Raw genomic sequence first — 17,001 nt, forward strand, 5'->3', positions numbered from 1 at the left:
TCCCTCCTTTGCTTGTAGGCCCTGCCCTTTAGCCCATCCACACCCATCTGCACCTTTTTATGTCGTAAGCAATTTGGGCGAGACCTGTTAGTGCACTGCCCAGCAAAGCCAGGTGCCACACTTCATTGGTTCCCAAAGCACTACTGTGACACACAGATCGACTGCCACTACCAAAGGTGATCATCACGTCTAGTGTTCCTCAGAGGTGAGGATCCCTCACACAGTACATAAAGTAGCTTTTCACTTTAGCTACCTTCTATCCAAATTAGTCAACTCATTTTCCTAGCATCCTGTAATGAACACCTATCCAACAGTTACACTCAGTATTTTGAAGATGTTTCCCCGCTGAAGCCTCCCTGTGCCCTGCTGGACTTATCCTGTAGATCCATCCCATCAGACATACCCTTTCCCCCTGTGTACAGGCCTCTTGCCAGCCCAGAGAAGACTGGGCTGCTTCTCTGACAGTACAGCTACGGACATACCACCACACGCATCCTTTTCCACCACCTTTTTACCTTTCTTCTCTGGCTGTAAAGTCTCAGTGCTCACAAACACCAATAAATACCTTTAACCTGAAGACCCTTTTCAATCCACCCACCAGCTTTCCCATGATGCTGGGAACCCAGGTTCTGTCTTGGAGCTGCTAGTGATGTACTTCTTAGTCTCTGTGATTCAAAAGCACCCTTTATGTTTTATCCCATTTTCCCTGTCACAGCACAGGAGATTTCTGAAAACACCAACTGAACTGCACATTGGTCCTCCTCTGCTCCCACCACACAATCAACACCGATAAAATGATTGCTATGCCCAGGCTCTATTTACTGTGCTACATGTAATGGTCTTAGTGCTACCCGTGCTCCTATGTCTCTGTCATCCTCATGGACTTAGGATTCACCTTTCTGATATTTTGAAGTGCATTGCCTAGCACAACAGGGTTCCCAGTCCCACAGTGGTATGGCTGCAGGCTGCTCTTACAACAATGTTTTTCGTAAGGCAGATACTCTAACGAAGGCATCAAACACTTTTGCTCTTCAGACAATTCTCCCTGATGAGACGCCAGACATCCTAGTCATGCCAATTAGAAGGCAGCCAAATCAGAGCCAAGTACCATCCCGTAAGAGATGGTATCAGAATGCCCCTGTGATCATAGGGAACAAAAGCTCTTTATCATCATCTTAAAGATTTTATATGTATCTGTACGAGCCTGACTTAGGACAGCAGAGTATTATCACCTACAGAGGATCAAGAGCTGATCTGCTTCTGGGAGGGGCTTTCCTGTTTCTTTAAGCAATTATGTTTTGCCCTTGTTCCTGTGAGAGTCTTTGCTGCAGAAAGACAAGCAGGCAGTCAAGGCAGGGGAAATGCCTTCTCTGCAGCAAAAAAACATCAGATGCAACTCATACAGGATTTGCTACCTCATCTGTCAGCCAGAATTACTGTAAGGGGTAGAAGAGGCATATTCACTATTTATTATCTTTCCCATTGCCCAGAGGTCCTTTACATACTCCCACCTCCAACTAGAGAAGGTTTCTTGGCAGTAATCATGCACCATTGTTCCAGCCAGAAGGATCAAAGGTGGTGAAGTAATCCAGGAGATAGTACGGTGAAGTGAGTCGGCAGTTTAAGGTGATTTGAGACTCTCCTATGAAACTCCTGGTACCCTGAGGGGCACCAAGAGGCCAAAAGCTTTCTCAGGAAGCAACTGTTCACAAGAGAAGTGCTGCTCACACATCTCCCTCAGTTCAACGACTGTCTGATCGCCTTGAGCAAGTCCTCCCTGTCTTATCTCATCCGGTCATGAGGTAGTCTGCATGGTTTTATGGTTCACCACGTGGCAAAGCACAGCATTTAAGGAACCGGATAGCCAGGGTGGAACCAAAAGTACGCAAAAGCACAATCTAATTCCTGCTTCTGCTGCATGTCACGTGCACAGCAGCTAGTACAACAATTCCCAGCTGGTAAATGCCACTTTTAGGGAGACAGCATATTATGAAACGCAAGCAGTGGCATCCTCCGTCAGAAGCTGTGAGTCTGACAGGCCACAGCCACCACAAATGCCCCGTGTTTCACTTCTCCAGCGAATCAGGGCTGAGCCTCTTGCTTCCGTGTTACACTTGGGAGATTTTCTGAATAAAACTAAAATCTGAATCATATTCTTCAGTTCTTATTACAACATGTTATTTTAAACAATATGCTATTCAACTCATTACTTAATAACTTCATAAGCTAATAGAGGATATTGCTGGCAGCAATTTGTCTCTTGTTCACTCACTTTTAACCTTGTGATTGCATCTTTCCCTGGTTTCCTTGGAGCTGGCTTGGCCTCAGGCTTTTTGAAAGACAAGTGAGCCCCTTCTTCCCCTTGGGATAAGTCACCAACAATGGGAAGATACCAGGTCAGAACTTGTCAAGCCAAAAAGCCGCTCTGTGCATAATGTCACCGTGTATTAAAACTAGCATTTAATGTAGGCTGCCAAGGTCTTCTGCTGAAGAGAGGCTGCTGAAGACCTCTGTTCCCTTCTTTCCCCCAGCCACCAAATGCACATGGACAGTCACAAGACCAGCCGCTCTGTCTGTGTTCTTCATCACTTCTACAGCTTCCAGACTGACCACCGAGGATAAGCCCTGAAGGCCATAGCCACCTTCTCAATTCCCTCCCGCAGATCAGAATCACCCAAGCTCTTCTCCACTGGGTCTGACAGCAGCAGGGCTGGCTGCCTCAGTGGTCCCCAAGGGGGGAAATTCCCCTGCTCCAGCCCCATTAAGTGCAGGTATCTGTTTCCTTCAGTACCTTACTAAAGCAGCCTATTTTTGTTCCTCAGACTAAAGCTCTGATCTTACAGATGAAATTTCTTCTGCCTACATATTGTGGAAATGAATGTGTACACTTCTCATTAATAGTTGGATATTACCCTTTAATGTGTGTCAGACTGGTTGTGTGAACAGTAAGATGAAGATAAAACATGAATCTTTATGTACAAAAGGAGATCTGTGATTGACTTGTTATTGTGCACTGGTTTATACACACACAGAGAAAGTGAGAGAGAAATACATACCTATTTCTGTGTATTGACAGACAGATATACTCAGTGTATTCAAGTGTATCTGGGGGTGTGTGTGCTGCTTATATGGATAACTAAAGCAAAGACATATTTAAACATCACCTGAGATTTAAGGATTGATTTATTTTTTTTTAGAGATGACCTCAGATACTGTACCTGTTTTCTTTAAATCTAAAAGCCTTTGTGCTCACAAAGACTTTCCAGCTTGGTAATACTTGCAAATGTAATAAGCACACATTTAGTTGCAGAGCAACTGAAGAGCAGAGGCTCTTTACAACATTTAAATTTCATACCTGAAAATGATCATCTTATGGCTGCAAGGACTGCAAAGAGTGGTTGCTCTTTACATACATCTGTGCAGGCGAAAGGTCAGAGGCAGAATATTAGAGCCTTTTGAAAGTCATACCTCTAACAGCAAGCAAAGCTAACTTGTGGATTCCCTGCGTATTTTAAAAGCAAACATACTCCAAACTAATCCAAACAACTTTACATAGGGAGATAACACCCCCTGTATACAACAGTGTCATTTTTTTATAACACTGTTTATGCATGCATATTTAATTCCACACTGTTGTACCTTTGCTCATTTATAAAACACGAGTTATTTTAAGGAAGGCTTTACCAATGCATATGGAGTTTAGTCTATCCTGGCCTATATATTTTCCTTTGTTTATTAAAGCACTACATGCATTTGTGCCAGTGGACACACCCAATTCCTTAAATTTAGACAAAGCTATTCTAAAACATTTGGCTAAGTATTTCTGACATTTCTTTCTTCTCTAAGCTGCTCTGCAAGGTATTTGACTTTTGGTTGGATCTATAGCACCGATGTCAGGAGAGTCTTTTTTACACAGGAAACTGCTATGTTTGCATCAAAGTCTATTTCATTGCTGGAAAACAGCCATATTGCAAAATAGTCTGACACAACTGAAAAAGCAACTTCTTTGGGAAAAAAAAAAAAAGACAGCTTTCTTTTCCGCTGTAGCCAGGACAGCATTAAAGCAGTGTCTTTTTTTATGTAGAGAGAAACATTTTTCTTGTCATTTCAGAGCCTGTATCTGCCAGACAATACACACCAATTTCGTTCAGTTACGTTCACTGTCCCTCCCCAAGCTCCTTTTCTGTCTCCTGATTACAGCTCCTCAGTTGCTGATTTTTATATATCCTAATATGCACATTCACACAGGTATTGCTTATGATTTTGCTCTTGTAATAACCTGTTAGCATATGTTAATTGTTTCTGCCCTTTGCAGGATTTATAGCAAAGTGTATCAACCCCAAACAACACAGCTTAACCTTTTAATTCTTGCAAAGACTTGTGCCTTTAGCTCCAGAAACTTAAAAATTACTCCTCCTGGGGTGACTGATTTCACACAGCCATTTCAGCTTGACAGAGACCAAGCAATCTCCTGCTTGTTCCCCAGAAACTGGAGAGCAGGGGTGCTGCTTTCACCCGGGGTGGAAAGACAGCATCCTACCAGCCCTCCTGTTGCCTTTGGTACAGGAGTGCTGAAAAGCTAAAAATTGAACTGAATGAACAACACTGCTCCTGCTTACCCCATGACACAGCAAACTGACTTTTTCAAGATGAGTGTACATGAGAAGGGAACTGCACCCCCTTACATCACCATTTCACGGTTTGTCTTCTTGTTCAGTGCAGGGATTTCCCAACAAGCAGTGGGAAGAAACTCCCTGACAACATAAAGTGCCTCCCGACAGTGACCACAGCTTTTCAAAAGGGTTGATAAACTCAAGAACTAGGAGAGGGGTCGGTGGTCAGAATTAAGGGCAGTTGGATAAAAATAAGAAGTGGGTATCCCAGCAGGAGGCCAGAGGTGGCTGGTAAGCCATGCAATCCACGAAGGGCCATGCTGATCGTGCTTGTCAGATCTCTCCTGCTTGCAGTTGCAGACATGCTCCCGACTCAGTGGGCCGAGGCAAACATTTTGAAGAGCTTAAAATGATGTTTGGGCAGGGGTATTGCCCTGCTAAGCCCTCACTGCGTCCTGTGGCTCTGCTATGCTTCACAGAGGGGCATCACATTTGGGGTCACTGTGCAAATCTCCCCACCAAGGCTGGTGTGGTGCGAGGGCAATCAGAGGAGGTGGGCACACCTCGTTCACCCGTGACTTGAGGCAGCCAGCTCAGGTTGATGTGGCAACTTAGCGCAAGGAGATGCTTGGTCAGATGTCCAAGGAGAAAGGTCTGCAGTGGGGTAGGAAGGACCTCAGGTCAGTTTGGAGCAGACTGCTTTGTATTTAGAATTAAACTCAAGAGTCCTGGCATGCCCACACATCAGAACTCGTTACCAAGCAACTCAAAGCCGGAAATACGTGGAAAACCATAGCAGCTTTGCTTAAGGTGATACAGTGAGATCAGTGGGGCAGCAGGTAAGGAAGAAGACTAATTACCATCGCAGACCAATCTGAACCACTGTGTTATACAACCCCAGGCCATACAGATCTGGTGTAATACTGTTGGGTGGAGAGGAACATGTCCAAACAGGGTTCCTCAACCTGCAGCCCCAGGCTCAAATTCCAGCTGTGTGCATCCCTGCCAGGGGCACCAGGGCACGGCTCTCACCCGCAGACCCTATTTTGCAGAGGACAGTCCTGATCCTGGGGACAGGAGTCTCCTTCACCCCAGGGCTGAGGAGCCACAGGAGAACCCTGGAGGACAAACGTGCTGCCCAGCTCCATTTCTTCCCCTTCCCCCTTCTCCAGCACCCACTGTCTCTAGCCCCACTCCTGCTGCAGGCACCCTGGCACTCAGCAAGAGGGATGTGAAGAAAGGCTGTGCGCAGGAGCACGGGTACTGCCATTGCTTTCCTCTGTCCTCTGCCAGATCAACCCTACCATGCTAGGTCTCCTCCTCGCTTGTTCCCAGTATGACCCTCCCCAAAATCTCAATCGATCAGAGATCTGGGCGTCACTACAAATAATCAACTACTCCTCAGGGCAGGGCAGAGGGGAACATACCTTTAAAGGGAGCATTGGAATTATACAAAGGTAAAGTGCCTTGCCCGCAGGATGTAGGGAGGCTCTGGACAGACAGCTGTGATAGCCTTGTCCAGCTGTGGGGGCAATGAACCCCCTCCTTTAAGGCCGCTGGAAGAGCAGAAAACTGTAAATGTGGCCAGAGCCCTGCAAAAATGTCTGTAATACTGCAGCAGATGACAACTGGAATCTGCTGTCACTCAGGGTGTCAGCAGGTTGCCTCTGGGGACAGGAAGAGGCTTTCGTCACCCTACAGGATAACTGTAGGATGTGTCCTGAGGTCTTCTTTTGGCTTGGTGTTCCCCCACTCTGAAGCTCAGACACTGACCCCAACTGGAGAAGAGCCACCATGGAGGGGAGCTCTGCAATGGCACAAAGAAACCTTTTCATCTGCTTGGCCCACATCTCCTCCTCACATTCTTAACATCAAACTCGTGACCGGACAGATTCAGGGCAGGGAAGAAGTTTCTCCCACATATCAGAAGACCTAAAGATTTTTCTCCCATTTTGACTGTTCTCTGAAGTGAAGAGCAGAGGTCTCCTCCTCCAGTTACTTGAGTGTACTTCACCTAACTTGTTTACTGTTGTTGCAAAGACCTCAGACAGTGGTGCCACTTCCAGTCTTTTCTGTTCTCTGCCTGTAGCACACAATATGTTAGTCTCCAGAGGACTGATTTTTTCTTTTAAACTCTAACCCAATTATATAATACAGGCAACAAGGTGAAATTTAACAATCTGCAGTAGACACAATCTTGCAGTCTATCCTGGCTTTAAACTCCAGGAAGCTGCGGGGTAGTTAATTTCTGTTTTTAAACAAGGAATGAGTAATTATAAAGATGGATAAATGAATAAGCAAAGCTCACAGGAGACAATAAATAAATGGCGTGTTGAGCATGCCAGGCAGTTACTACTGTTTCTGCTTCAATGCTATGGTGAAAAAGAAGGTCTAGAGGTCTGAGTCACTCATCCCATGCAGGGCACTGCACTTAATATGTGCTCCTGGCTTTTGAGTTGCCATACTGCATGGGGACACTTAGTGGCTTGATATTTCCGTTTCACAATACTTGCTAATGCACTTTATTTTTTGAGTGTCACTTTGAATATCCTTTAAACAATGCCCTGAAATGCAAAAATCACTGGCAAAAATATCTTATTGTGTCTGCTGCTTCTTCCCTGCTGTCCTTCTAATAATCTTTTCAGCAAGGGAGAATCAGAGAGCAACATCGCTGAAGGCAGAGCCGTAAGCTCGCGCTCACCAGTGTTGTGATTGACATGACAGGGCTGCCTCACGCTCTCTCACAGGTAAGGTCATTTCTTGCCAGTTAGGGTAACTTTATTATAAAGTATTGGGAGTCTTACCAGGCACTTTACAAGGATTTGACTTTTTCTCCAAGTCTCTATCTTCATTTCTGGATTCAGGAGAGTGAATAGTTTTATCCTGCTTCTCCTTGTTTGCAGTAGCATTTGGAATGGTTATGTTTTGCAAGGCTGGCTTTTTAGGCAATGGAGGTTTGCTACTAAGCTGTTCAGAGGATTTTGCTTTGGGTTTGATCTTTTCATTTAAAGAATCACCAATATTTGTATCGGCTGTTTTTTTGATCTGTGCCTTATCACCTTTTAGAAAGGAAGTCAATCCCTCGTTTTCTAAATTAAACTCTGTACTGTATCTTTTAATCCCTTTTGATTCTGGTGATGAGTTGTCTCTATATTTCAAGGACAGTGAGGTGGATCTAAGTTTCACTTGAAAAGGACTTTTATCTTCACAGCTTGGCTGATTCTGAGATATCACTGAAGAATCACTTGGCACTGGTACCACATCGACAGCCGGAGAAACACAGCCAGCCAAAATTTCTGTAGGTTGGCCTGTGTTCTCAGGGTTGGACTCTGGCAACAAAGCCTGCTTTTTCTTGCTACTTTTTCCCTCCTCCAGATCTGATCCCTTCTGCAAGTCTTCTTTCCACTTCTCATTTCTCAAGGAGACCTTTGCTTTGGACAGGAAGAATCCGGTATTTAATGGGCTTTCCAGCTCTGATCTTTCTGGGAAGTGTAGGCTTCTGGTCCTTGGTCTCTCCCGTGCAGAGGAGACAGAAAACTTTCTCAAGGCATTGACTTCATTGGCTGCTTTTTCAGCTTTCTTCCCCAAAAGTTCCTCCTTGTGGAGCAGTGACTGACTGTTCTCCTTACCAGAGGCAGCTGCCTCTTGCGCAGTCTTTGTTTTCTCTAGAGAGCAGGAAGCAGATGATCCCATGCGTGTTGAGGAAGCAGGACGTGAAACATGGAACAAGTCCATGGGCTGGAAAGAACCTATGGAAAATTGCTTGCTGGACTCTGACAATAGAGCAACCTCTTTCTTTGCCTCTTTATTACAGGGCATTTCTGCAGGTATCTGATCATCCTGCTGCATATTTTCTTCTGACCCTTCCAAACAAACAGTACTATTCTTACTAATCAAAATATCTTCTTCAGATGGTATTTTATTTACTGAAAGCACAGGAGGAAGCTCCTTATTTTCTTGATTTAAAATATTGATTGACACATCGCTCACATCCCCAGACAACAGATTGGATGCTTCTAAGGAATCTTCTTGCTTTTGTACTTCTCTGTCTGGACTGGAGTAGGAAGAAGTTGCAGAGTCTTTGCCTTCTAACAGCAGTGAGGACTCAGACTTCACACACGTTGTTTCCAGTGTTGGTTGGCAGCCCTCTGGTTTATTCCCTGGTAGCAGGGCTTCCTGTACAACAGCAGACTCAGAAGTAGGCTGAGTCATCGCTGGTCTCAAAGCAGGGGGAAGGTCCTCAGGCATTCTGGGCTTCGGCCAGGAAGCCACATCCTGCGCTGCAGCTGTGCCACATGGCAGTTCTTGATCACTGGGTTTGAATACAGCATCTGGCAAGTCTGTCTGCATCTCCTTTTCATCATCCTCTTCTTCTTCTGGGGTACAGCTCAAATCAGTCAGAGATTCAGACTGGGTCCTCTGCAAGAAATTAATTCAGAAAGCTCCATCACCATGTACAGATTTACTTTTTTTCTTATTCATCACTGCATTTACAACCAAGATCTTAGAGAGGAAGGCAATACTTGCCTCCAATGCTGAGCTCGCTGTTTTCGTAGCCTTACATATGGGATACTTTTTTATCTAAGCAGATCCTGGAATAATGTATTTAACCAACATAAAAGCAATCAGTGACACTTCCTTCTGCACAACTAGTGCTTTCATGACTTTGTAGATGGGAAGTTCAGCAAAACAATGGCCATTGGACCGTCCTTGGCACTTGACTCACCAGAGCATACTGGATATGTTGTGTTGCTCTTGGGCAAAAAGCAGCACTTGAAAGAGAAAAATCTGTCCCTTTGTATCTTGCTACTGCATACTAGCATTAAAAATAAAACAACCCATTCTTGCATGACTCTGAAGAGGGAAGGGTACACAGAAGGAAGAGCAAAAACCTAACAAGTCCATCCGGTTATGACACTCTATGCCAGCTGAGTATCTACCCCCATATGGCAGTCTTCTGCCTAATCCCACTGCCATACAGCATTACAGCCTTGCCTCCTTTGTGTAAAAGTCTTCTTTTTCTTTCAAGAGTGAGACTATTTGATAAAAGTTTATATATGCATCTGTGAGGTCTTGTGATTAAGCTATGGGCAAGGACTGGCTAAATATATAGGATTATTTGAAAGCACATTATTAAACTGCTGAATATGCCTTTTCATATGGTGCCTATATTAGCTCACTGATTCACTGTAGTTTGTTGGGTAAATACCTATTTTGGATGCAGGCCCTAATTCTAAGAAGACAAAACTTGCACTCTGAAGATACTTTTAGGGTTCTTCCAACTTCTTGTTTTGCATGTGCAATTGCAAAGACAGAGCTGCAATGCCACCTGCATTCACAGTCCATACACACAGAAACATAAAAGCAGAAGACATCAGTTAGCCAGAAGCGAGGTGCACAGGCAGAGTCAGGCAGGAAAACATAAAAATTTGTGTTATTGAAAGACGTGAATGCTCTCCATGGAAAACCAGGAGGCCTCAGTCATCTGGCAGTTCATAGGCAGACTGGACAAAGCAATTGTATTTCAGTAACAATGTTACAATGGAAGAGGAGGTTTGATCAGTGAGTTATTGCTTTACATGCTGTTCTAAATAACTGGCCTTATCATTGTGTTGCTTGCAGAGGTGCTCTACTGAGCCCAAAGATCACTCACAAATTTTGGAAAATACAGAGTATCAGCTAAGTAATATTTAGAGACAGAGGGAATAATATTCCTGGTGTTAAGCAAGCCAATTTAATGGATTTAAAGTATTTAAAATATTGAAAGAAACCACAAACAATAAGGTGGAAATACTGTAGTAAGATCTGCAAACTTTACTTCTAAAAAGAGAAGGCAGAAGAATTAAGCTATGCTCTTCATAAGATATGACAAAGAATCAGATAAATGTTGTTTCAGAAGGATGGTTTTAAAAATGGGTTTTTTTAACAGTATACACTTTTTAATAGTTTTTTTTAATAGTATACAACTTTTTTTTTTTTACCTGTGGAGATTTATTTTAAGCCTCTGTAGTGCACATAAATGGTTTACAAGTTTTGGGCCAGGGAGAGGGCTGAATTCAGAACAGTTCTAATGTACAGAATTTGGCTCCAATTAATAGGTCATAACTTATTCTTTCTGTACTTTTTGAAAATATAAGCCCAATTATATTTGGAAAGTTAAAACAGCTCCTCCATCAATACTCTCTCAAAGACTCAAAATTTTACAGGATCTTTCAGACTAGGAAAAGTACACAAGTTGATCATAACACTTTCCAAAAAACTGTTTTTAAGTAAGAAATGAAGCAGTCAGCTGCAACTTCTGCATCACAAACAAGATTCTAAACTGTACTGCATGGTAAATTTAAGAAGAAACTGTTACATAAACTGCTGCATCAAGAATTAACAAGTAAACTCACAATATTTAATCTGTTCCTAGTGTCTTCTCCACATACGTAGCCTCATCAAATAACAGCTATCAAAACCCAATGACATACCCATGCTGCAGTCTGACTTTTCTTATCGTATCTGATTTTGAAACACAAAGTCCACTAAGAACTTCCTGGTTTTGTGTCAAAGGTGACAGTTTATTTTCACAAGTACCTGAGAAAATCTTCTCATTTTACTGGATCTCTGGTTCCTGGGTTTTATTAAAAGTTTGTGTTTGGCAGCAGAATTATCCAAGCAAGAGGAAAGCTCAGGTGGAGTGTCAAAATTGGCTGCAGGCGAGATGGTACTGTCAGATATCTGGGGAGCTCCAGTTTTAGCATTTCCTTGCCTAGGGAACAGCTGACCATCTGTAGAGTGAGATCTAGAAGAAGGACCCAATGTAACCTGAAAAAAAAATCCCCAAATACAAAATCAAACAAAGAAACAAAGACATGAAAATAATAATTCTACAAATAAGGGGACATGTTTATGGGCATTTTAAGGTTGCCTCCTTTTCTTTTTGACATCTCATTAAAATACATTGCATTTCTTAATATTGCAGTGGAGTACTGTTGTTAGCAATTCTGGTTTTTTAGCTGCTTGAATATCATGCTATATTGTCCAGAAGGAAGGATGAAGTTACATTTAACGAGAAGATCTAAAGCACACAAATACATGTCCAGCATGTTTTAGAAGACAGATTTATGAAGAGTACTCAGTTACAGAACCTACAGGGCCAGTTTCCTTTCTGGATCTGTCCTCCAGCATCTGTGTCTAGGTTCCTACCCACAGTTATGCTGGGCTGGAGCATCTCTAGCTTCCCATATGTCATCAGGTCCCTTCCAACTCTACAACACCCTCCTAAAGACCAAAAGAATCAAACATCAATGGCATTGGCGCTTAAGTCAGCTTGTGTTTTCTCCTCATGTATTTACATCTGCAAAATAACTAGGGAGTTTACCTGAAATATAAAATTTAATTTGTAGACTATTCTGGGGAAGGAAATGGACAATTCCCACTAGAGACCAATAACTCATCCAGAAACAACTCCTGAATGCTGCAAGGGGTGCAGTACTTTCACGAAGCTGGAATCCAGCTTACCTGTGCGTTTCACCAAAAACCACCCTAGTCCCAGGGCTGATGCAAAAAGGAGACTGAAAAATTTGTGAAAAATTACTCTGAAAAGGGTTCTTCCTTTCTCTTGGATTCAGTTGTTGCAAACAGGCAAAACATACTTCCAAACTATCTGTCATGGCATTAACATGACCTCTGACAACTCGTGACAGCACTCCCTTTGTAGGCTTGAAATTCCAGTTCATTTCATTAGAGAAGCTTTCCTCCTTTGTCATGCTTTCTTCTGCAGCCTTTCTTCTTTCTTCTTTTCTTCTTCTTTCTACTTTCTCTGGAAGTGGTATTTTACTGAGGCACTAGGATGGGAGAAGGGGAGAGCAGAATAGTGTTTGTTTTATTTAGGGAGGGAAAAAAGCATCAGTGTTTTCTGCAAGTAGAATTCTGCATTCATGCACTACAGCCGAAAGATACTCTGTAGTGTAGTGAGGGCCTGCTACAGCTTCCTCAATGGCCAGGGGAAAACTCCCATTGATTTTAGCAGAGGCTGGATCCACAGCTTCCGATCAGGCTTTCTATTTAAGAAAAAAAAAGCAGCTCAGCCATGCTGAATAATGGATGCTCTCATTAATTTTCACTCTACAATATCTGCAGTCTAGTACTCAAACATGACTAATGTACAACAAACGATATGTGGCTGCATTATACATTAGTACCTAACAGTGAATACATTGACATTTCAGCTCCATGATAAAGACGCAGCACATGTTCTCTTTCAAGGCACATCATTATTTGCCTGCCTTTCTTCTGGCTTCTGCTTTTCCTCGAGAACTTTGCATGCCTTCTCGTTGGCAGTACTCAGTGTTGGCCATTACACTGGAAAATCAAGAATCTGGTTTGTTACTTAAATTTCAGCAGCCTGAATGAATGCCAGCTCTGAGCCGGCTGCAGAAGTTGCCTGTCCCACGAAGTCTGGCTCTGGCAAAGCCTGCTGGAGGAGGGGACGGCTGGCAGACCCCTTTCTCCAAATCTCATGTGCACATGGCTCAGTTGTCCTTCAGCTGGTCATGCTGAGTGGCACAAGGTGGGGGGCCATGAGGGAGCCCCATCCTCAAAGCCTGGATGGGACAGTCGCAATCCCTTTCTTCCTTCTGTCATCCAGGAAAGCTTCCAAGACACAGCAAGGTGTCACTGCTGCCCAAAACCTCAGGGTTGCGTTGTGTAAAACTCTTCAGCCCTGCGAGCTGGTCTCCTCTGACTTCGAGAATCTGGGCTAATCTCTCTGAGATGCCAGGTTGTAGACCCTGAGGTCTGGGAGGAAAGCCTTCAGATGGGGCTACTTTCTGTTTGTGCTCTGAAGCTGGACTGGGATGAAGAGAGCTCTGAGCTAAATGATGGGGCATGTGGAAAAAGCTGAGCAACCATGTAGTCACTGCCACGGCTCAGGAGTCAGCAAGTGAGTCAGAGAGTGATGTTAATGGAACAACAGGGAGACATAAATCCTCCTTTAGCAAACATGCATCTGGACTGGACAAATTTACAGTGAGCCTACTCCAGTTTTCAATACCTTCTTCACGTGTTCTGTTGTTCTTCTTTAAAAACATTAAAATTTTGCTGCATATAAGCAGTTTTTCAAACAGCTTCACGTGGAATCTAACAAGCGTGGCCAGAAATCTTTGCTGAGCCCTGCTGCAGCTGGCCTTGAAATACATTTTGCATAATTACCAAGGAATAGTCAGCTCAGGACTGGCTTCTCTATTTCCTTTCTGCAGTTCCCCTCCACCCCTCCTCCTATTTCTAAAAAACGCTTTTCCCTTTACCCCCTGTGTTGTTTCCACCATGACTCCAGCTGCGGACAACTAAAAAGGACTCTTCAGAGCCTTTCAAAACCACCCTTTAATCAGCCAGAACGGCTGGCTGCTGATTGAAGAAAGCCATCTATTTGCCTGTACTCAAGTCCTGAAAACATCACTTCAGCAAAATTCACAGCCAGAATCCGACTGAAGGCTGAACCTTCAGGCAAACACTTTCTGTACCAGTGCGAGGTAACCTTGTACTTAAAGCAAGGGGATGGGCAGATTTCAGAGGCAGATCCTCTGAAATTCTTCTCCATGATTTTACCAATGGCTCAAGATTCCTTCCTTATCCTATGTGTGTAATGCAAGCAGCCTTTAGTGCAATTTCCCGTCTTTAAGAAATGGGAGACCGTTTCAGTGTCTAAATCTGGTTGGTCCTGTTCGGAGATTAAATCATGTCTGTAAAGTTTGCTAAAGGATATGAGCTATTCTAGAGGGCTTAATTATTATCAATGGGAGATTACTTGGCATCAGAATTATGTTGATAAATAATCATAACTTTCATGTTAGATGGACAGGCATTAAAAAAGCACAGCAAACAGACAGGCATGCAATTACATACATACAAGGTTGGTTTTTGCAGCAGACAGGCAACAAAATAATATTTATGTCTTACATTTCTTTAAAAACTACTATGCATAATAGCTTGGCCCTTAATACATTTGGCAAAAGTTACCTGTTCTTCTTCTTCACTGCCTGTTCCAGCTAAACTCAAAGAGCTAAGGTGCTTGTGAGAGTCAGAGAACTGTGGGATGGAATGAGGAAGAGATTCAGTAAAAGATGACAAACAAGGTGGATATACTTGCAGAAACCATCTACACAAAGTGCACACAGATACTGACGATGTAAGTTGTTTTTCTCTACAGTCTTAAGGATTAGCAAGGACACTGCAAACATAAAGTGTAAGACATGCAGATAAAGAATGAAATAATATATAACAAAACTATAATTTAAAAAGAAAAATCAGTTTCAAATTCTTTACTGTTTCTTTTTCTGATGACAGTCTAGAAAAACATTAAAGAAGAGAGCTCTCTTATCAGCACATTCAAGGGGGAATACAGATTTTTCAGCCTTTTTTTTATGCCTGGCAGCTCTCTGTAGTCCCTAAAAAAAACCCAGCATCCCCATACACGCACACAAACACATCCTCTCCTTCCTAGTTCTGCATTTTCTGGCATGGTATTTATATTTTAACAGGAACAGAGATTCTAAGTAGCTGTTTACACAGAGAGATAGCATTTTCCCATTTCAAGTAAGGTATTTCTGAATTGTTCAGAGATAAAGTAGTGATACATATAGCAAACCAAATCATATATTCTGCCTTCCACACATATGTAAAACAAGTCATTAAACAATGATTTTTGTCAATACTAAAATTACTCACTCTTGTTGTGCCTGAATTCAGGTTTTCATGGAGCAAAGACATTTCTGGAGGGCTCCTGGGTAATCCATCATCTTCAGAACTGGTGCCAGCATCTTCTGTCCGCTTTGCATGAAGTCCAAATGGAGGCGGAGGTCCCAATTTCATGGTAGGCTGGAGTTTCAACTTCAGCATGGCATAAAACACATTAGCATAGTGATGGAGGTTTCCCCAGTACATTTTTTAGCTCAGGTCAATGAGTTACCTTTATTTTAACTTCACAACTGAATGATGCAGAGCACAGGACATCTCACTTTAGATGTTCTTTTAGGGAGCCAAACAACTTATCTATTTTTCAACTATCATTTAAGTAGAACCAAGATATGTGCTGTCTAATTAATAAATGAGACTTTTAATGTAAGCTGCAGACAGATATTACTTACTAATCAAATGTTCAACCACAAATATTATCCCAAAAAATCAAGCCTGGAAAGACATTCCACCTCTTGCATTTGAAAAAATTATGTTGTGTAAATTACCTGTAATGCTCTAATCCGATCAGAAATGTTTTCTTGAGAAAACACTCTTACTGGCCTTGCAGGCTCTTGCCCAGCCTCAGGGATGAAAATGCTATCATGTGACAAAGCTCTGCTTCCCATAATGCCTTTATGTGTCCTAAAATAATATAACAAATTAATGAAAACATACAGAATTTTTTGCCAGTCCTCTTACTCTTAACTCAGGTGGTCTGTTGAACATGGAGTGGGAGATAGGTGTGCACAGCATACATCACACCTGAGATTCCAGACTTCTCCATGAATACAATACAGACTTTCAGGCTAATCTAGGCAACACCTTTAAAAACCAAACAAAAATTTGCAAATGCTGTTATCTGTCACATCAACAACCTGAATCAAGGTTAAAGACAGTTTAACCCCAGCAATTGAGTTATATCTTATGGAAAAGCTGGAAGCCAGCAGCTGGGTGGTGTGACAGTGCTGCAGGCAAGCCCAGGTGCAAAATGAAGGGAGTTCACATAAACAAGCCTGTACCTGAGGTGGACTAACTTCTTGCTAACGTAAGAACATGACTTGCAAATAACTGACCATTACCATAGGAAGAATAAGTACCTTTTACTATTTAAGCACGGCATAGCATTTAATGTATCTCTGTCATAAACGTCATTAACAAAAATATTTCAGGCAATATAGTTCTCACATAGAATCATTTGCATAAATCCTTACAAGATGCTTACAAGGTCCTGTGCTCTACATCAAGATCCCTGGGATTTTTCTCTTACGAGCCTGGGCGGCACATTTTTTTCACGGACACTCTTTGTGGGCTAGTGAGAGGAAGCTGGAGTTGCTTTGTGGGTAGCTTCTGTCATATTCTGTTTCTTACTTTTGATGCATGTGATCTGTAACTTCTTTTGCAAATGTTACATGTGGGGCACAAACACCTTGTTTTCTCATGGGAATGGCACAGGAGACCCACAGACAGACAGCTAGCTGCTAGGAGGTCTCTTGTGCTCATTTTCCTCAGCTTAGCTCATAGCCCAGCTGAGCAGGGACCAGAAATGCATGCACAGGGAATTTCTTATAGGACTCCCTTCCTATAATTTTTTTTAAATAAGACAGTCATGAAATGGCAAACCAGAGTACAGAATACAGAACTGTTTGGGTTCATGTACCTATCAAGT

At 42.7% G+C, this 17,001-nt stretch overlaps 1 protein-coding gene across 2 annotated transcripts in view; it reads right to left on the reverse strand.

The window, feature by feature from the left end:
* Nucleotides 1–17,001, reverse strand: part of CRACDL (CRACD like) — a 43,304-nt gene that overhangs the window by 6,868 nt on the left and 19,435 nt on the right. For both annotated transcript variants that reach the window (XM_074860957.1, XM_074860956.1), the window contains exons 4-8: nt 15,842–15,977; nt 15,327–15,488; nt 14,619–14,687; nt 11,193–11,423; nt 7,418–9,032 (exon numbers count right to left, since the gene is read on the reverse strand). In XM_074860957.1, coding sequence (XP_074717058.1) covers nt 7,418–9,032; nt 11,193–11,423; nt 14,619–14,687; nt 15,327–15,488; nt 15,842–15,977 — 2,213 coding nt within the window. The remainder of the gene's footprint in view (nt 1–7,417; nt 9,033–11,192; nt 11,424–14,618; nt 14,688–15,326; nt 15,489–15,841; nt 15,978–17,001) is intronic.

This window comes from Strix uralensis, chromosome 2, assembly GCF_047716275.1.
Source record: "Strix uralensis isolate ZFMK-TIS-50842 chromosome 2, bStrUra1, whole genome shotgun sequence".
In the NCBI taxonomy this organism is placed as follows: domain Eukaryota; kingdom Metazoa; phylum Chordata; class Aves; order Strigiformes; family Strigidae; genus Strix; species Strix uralensis.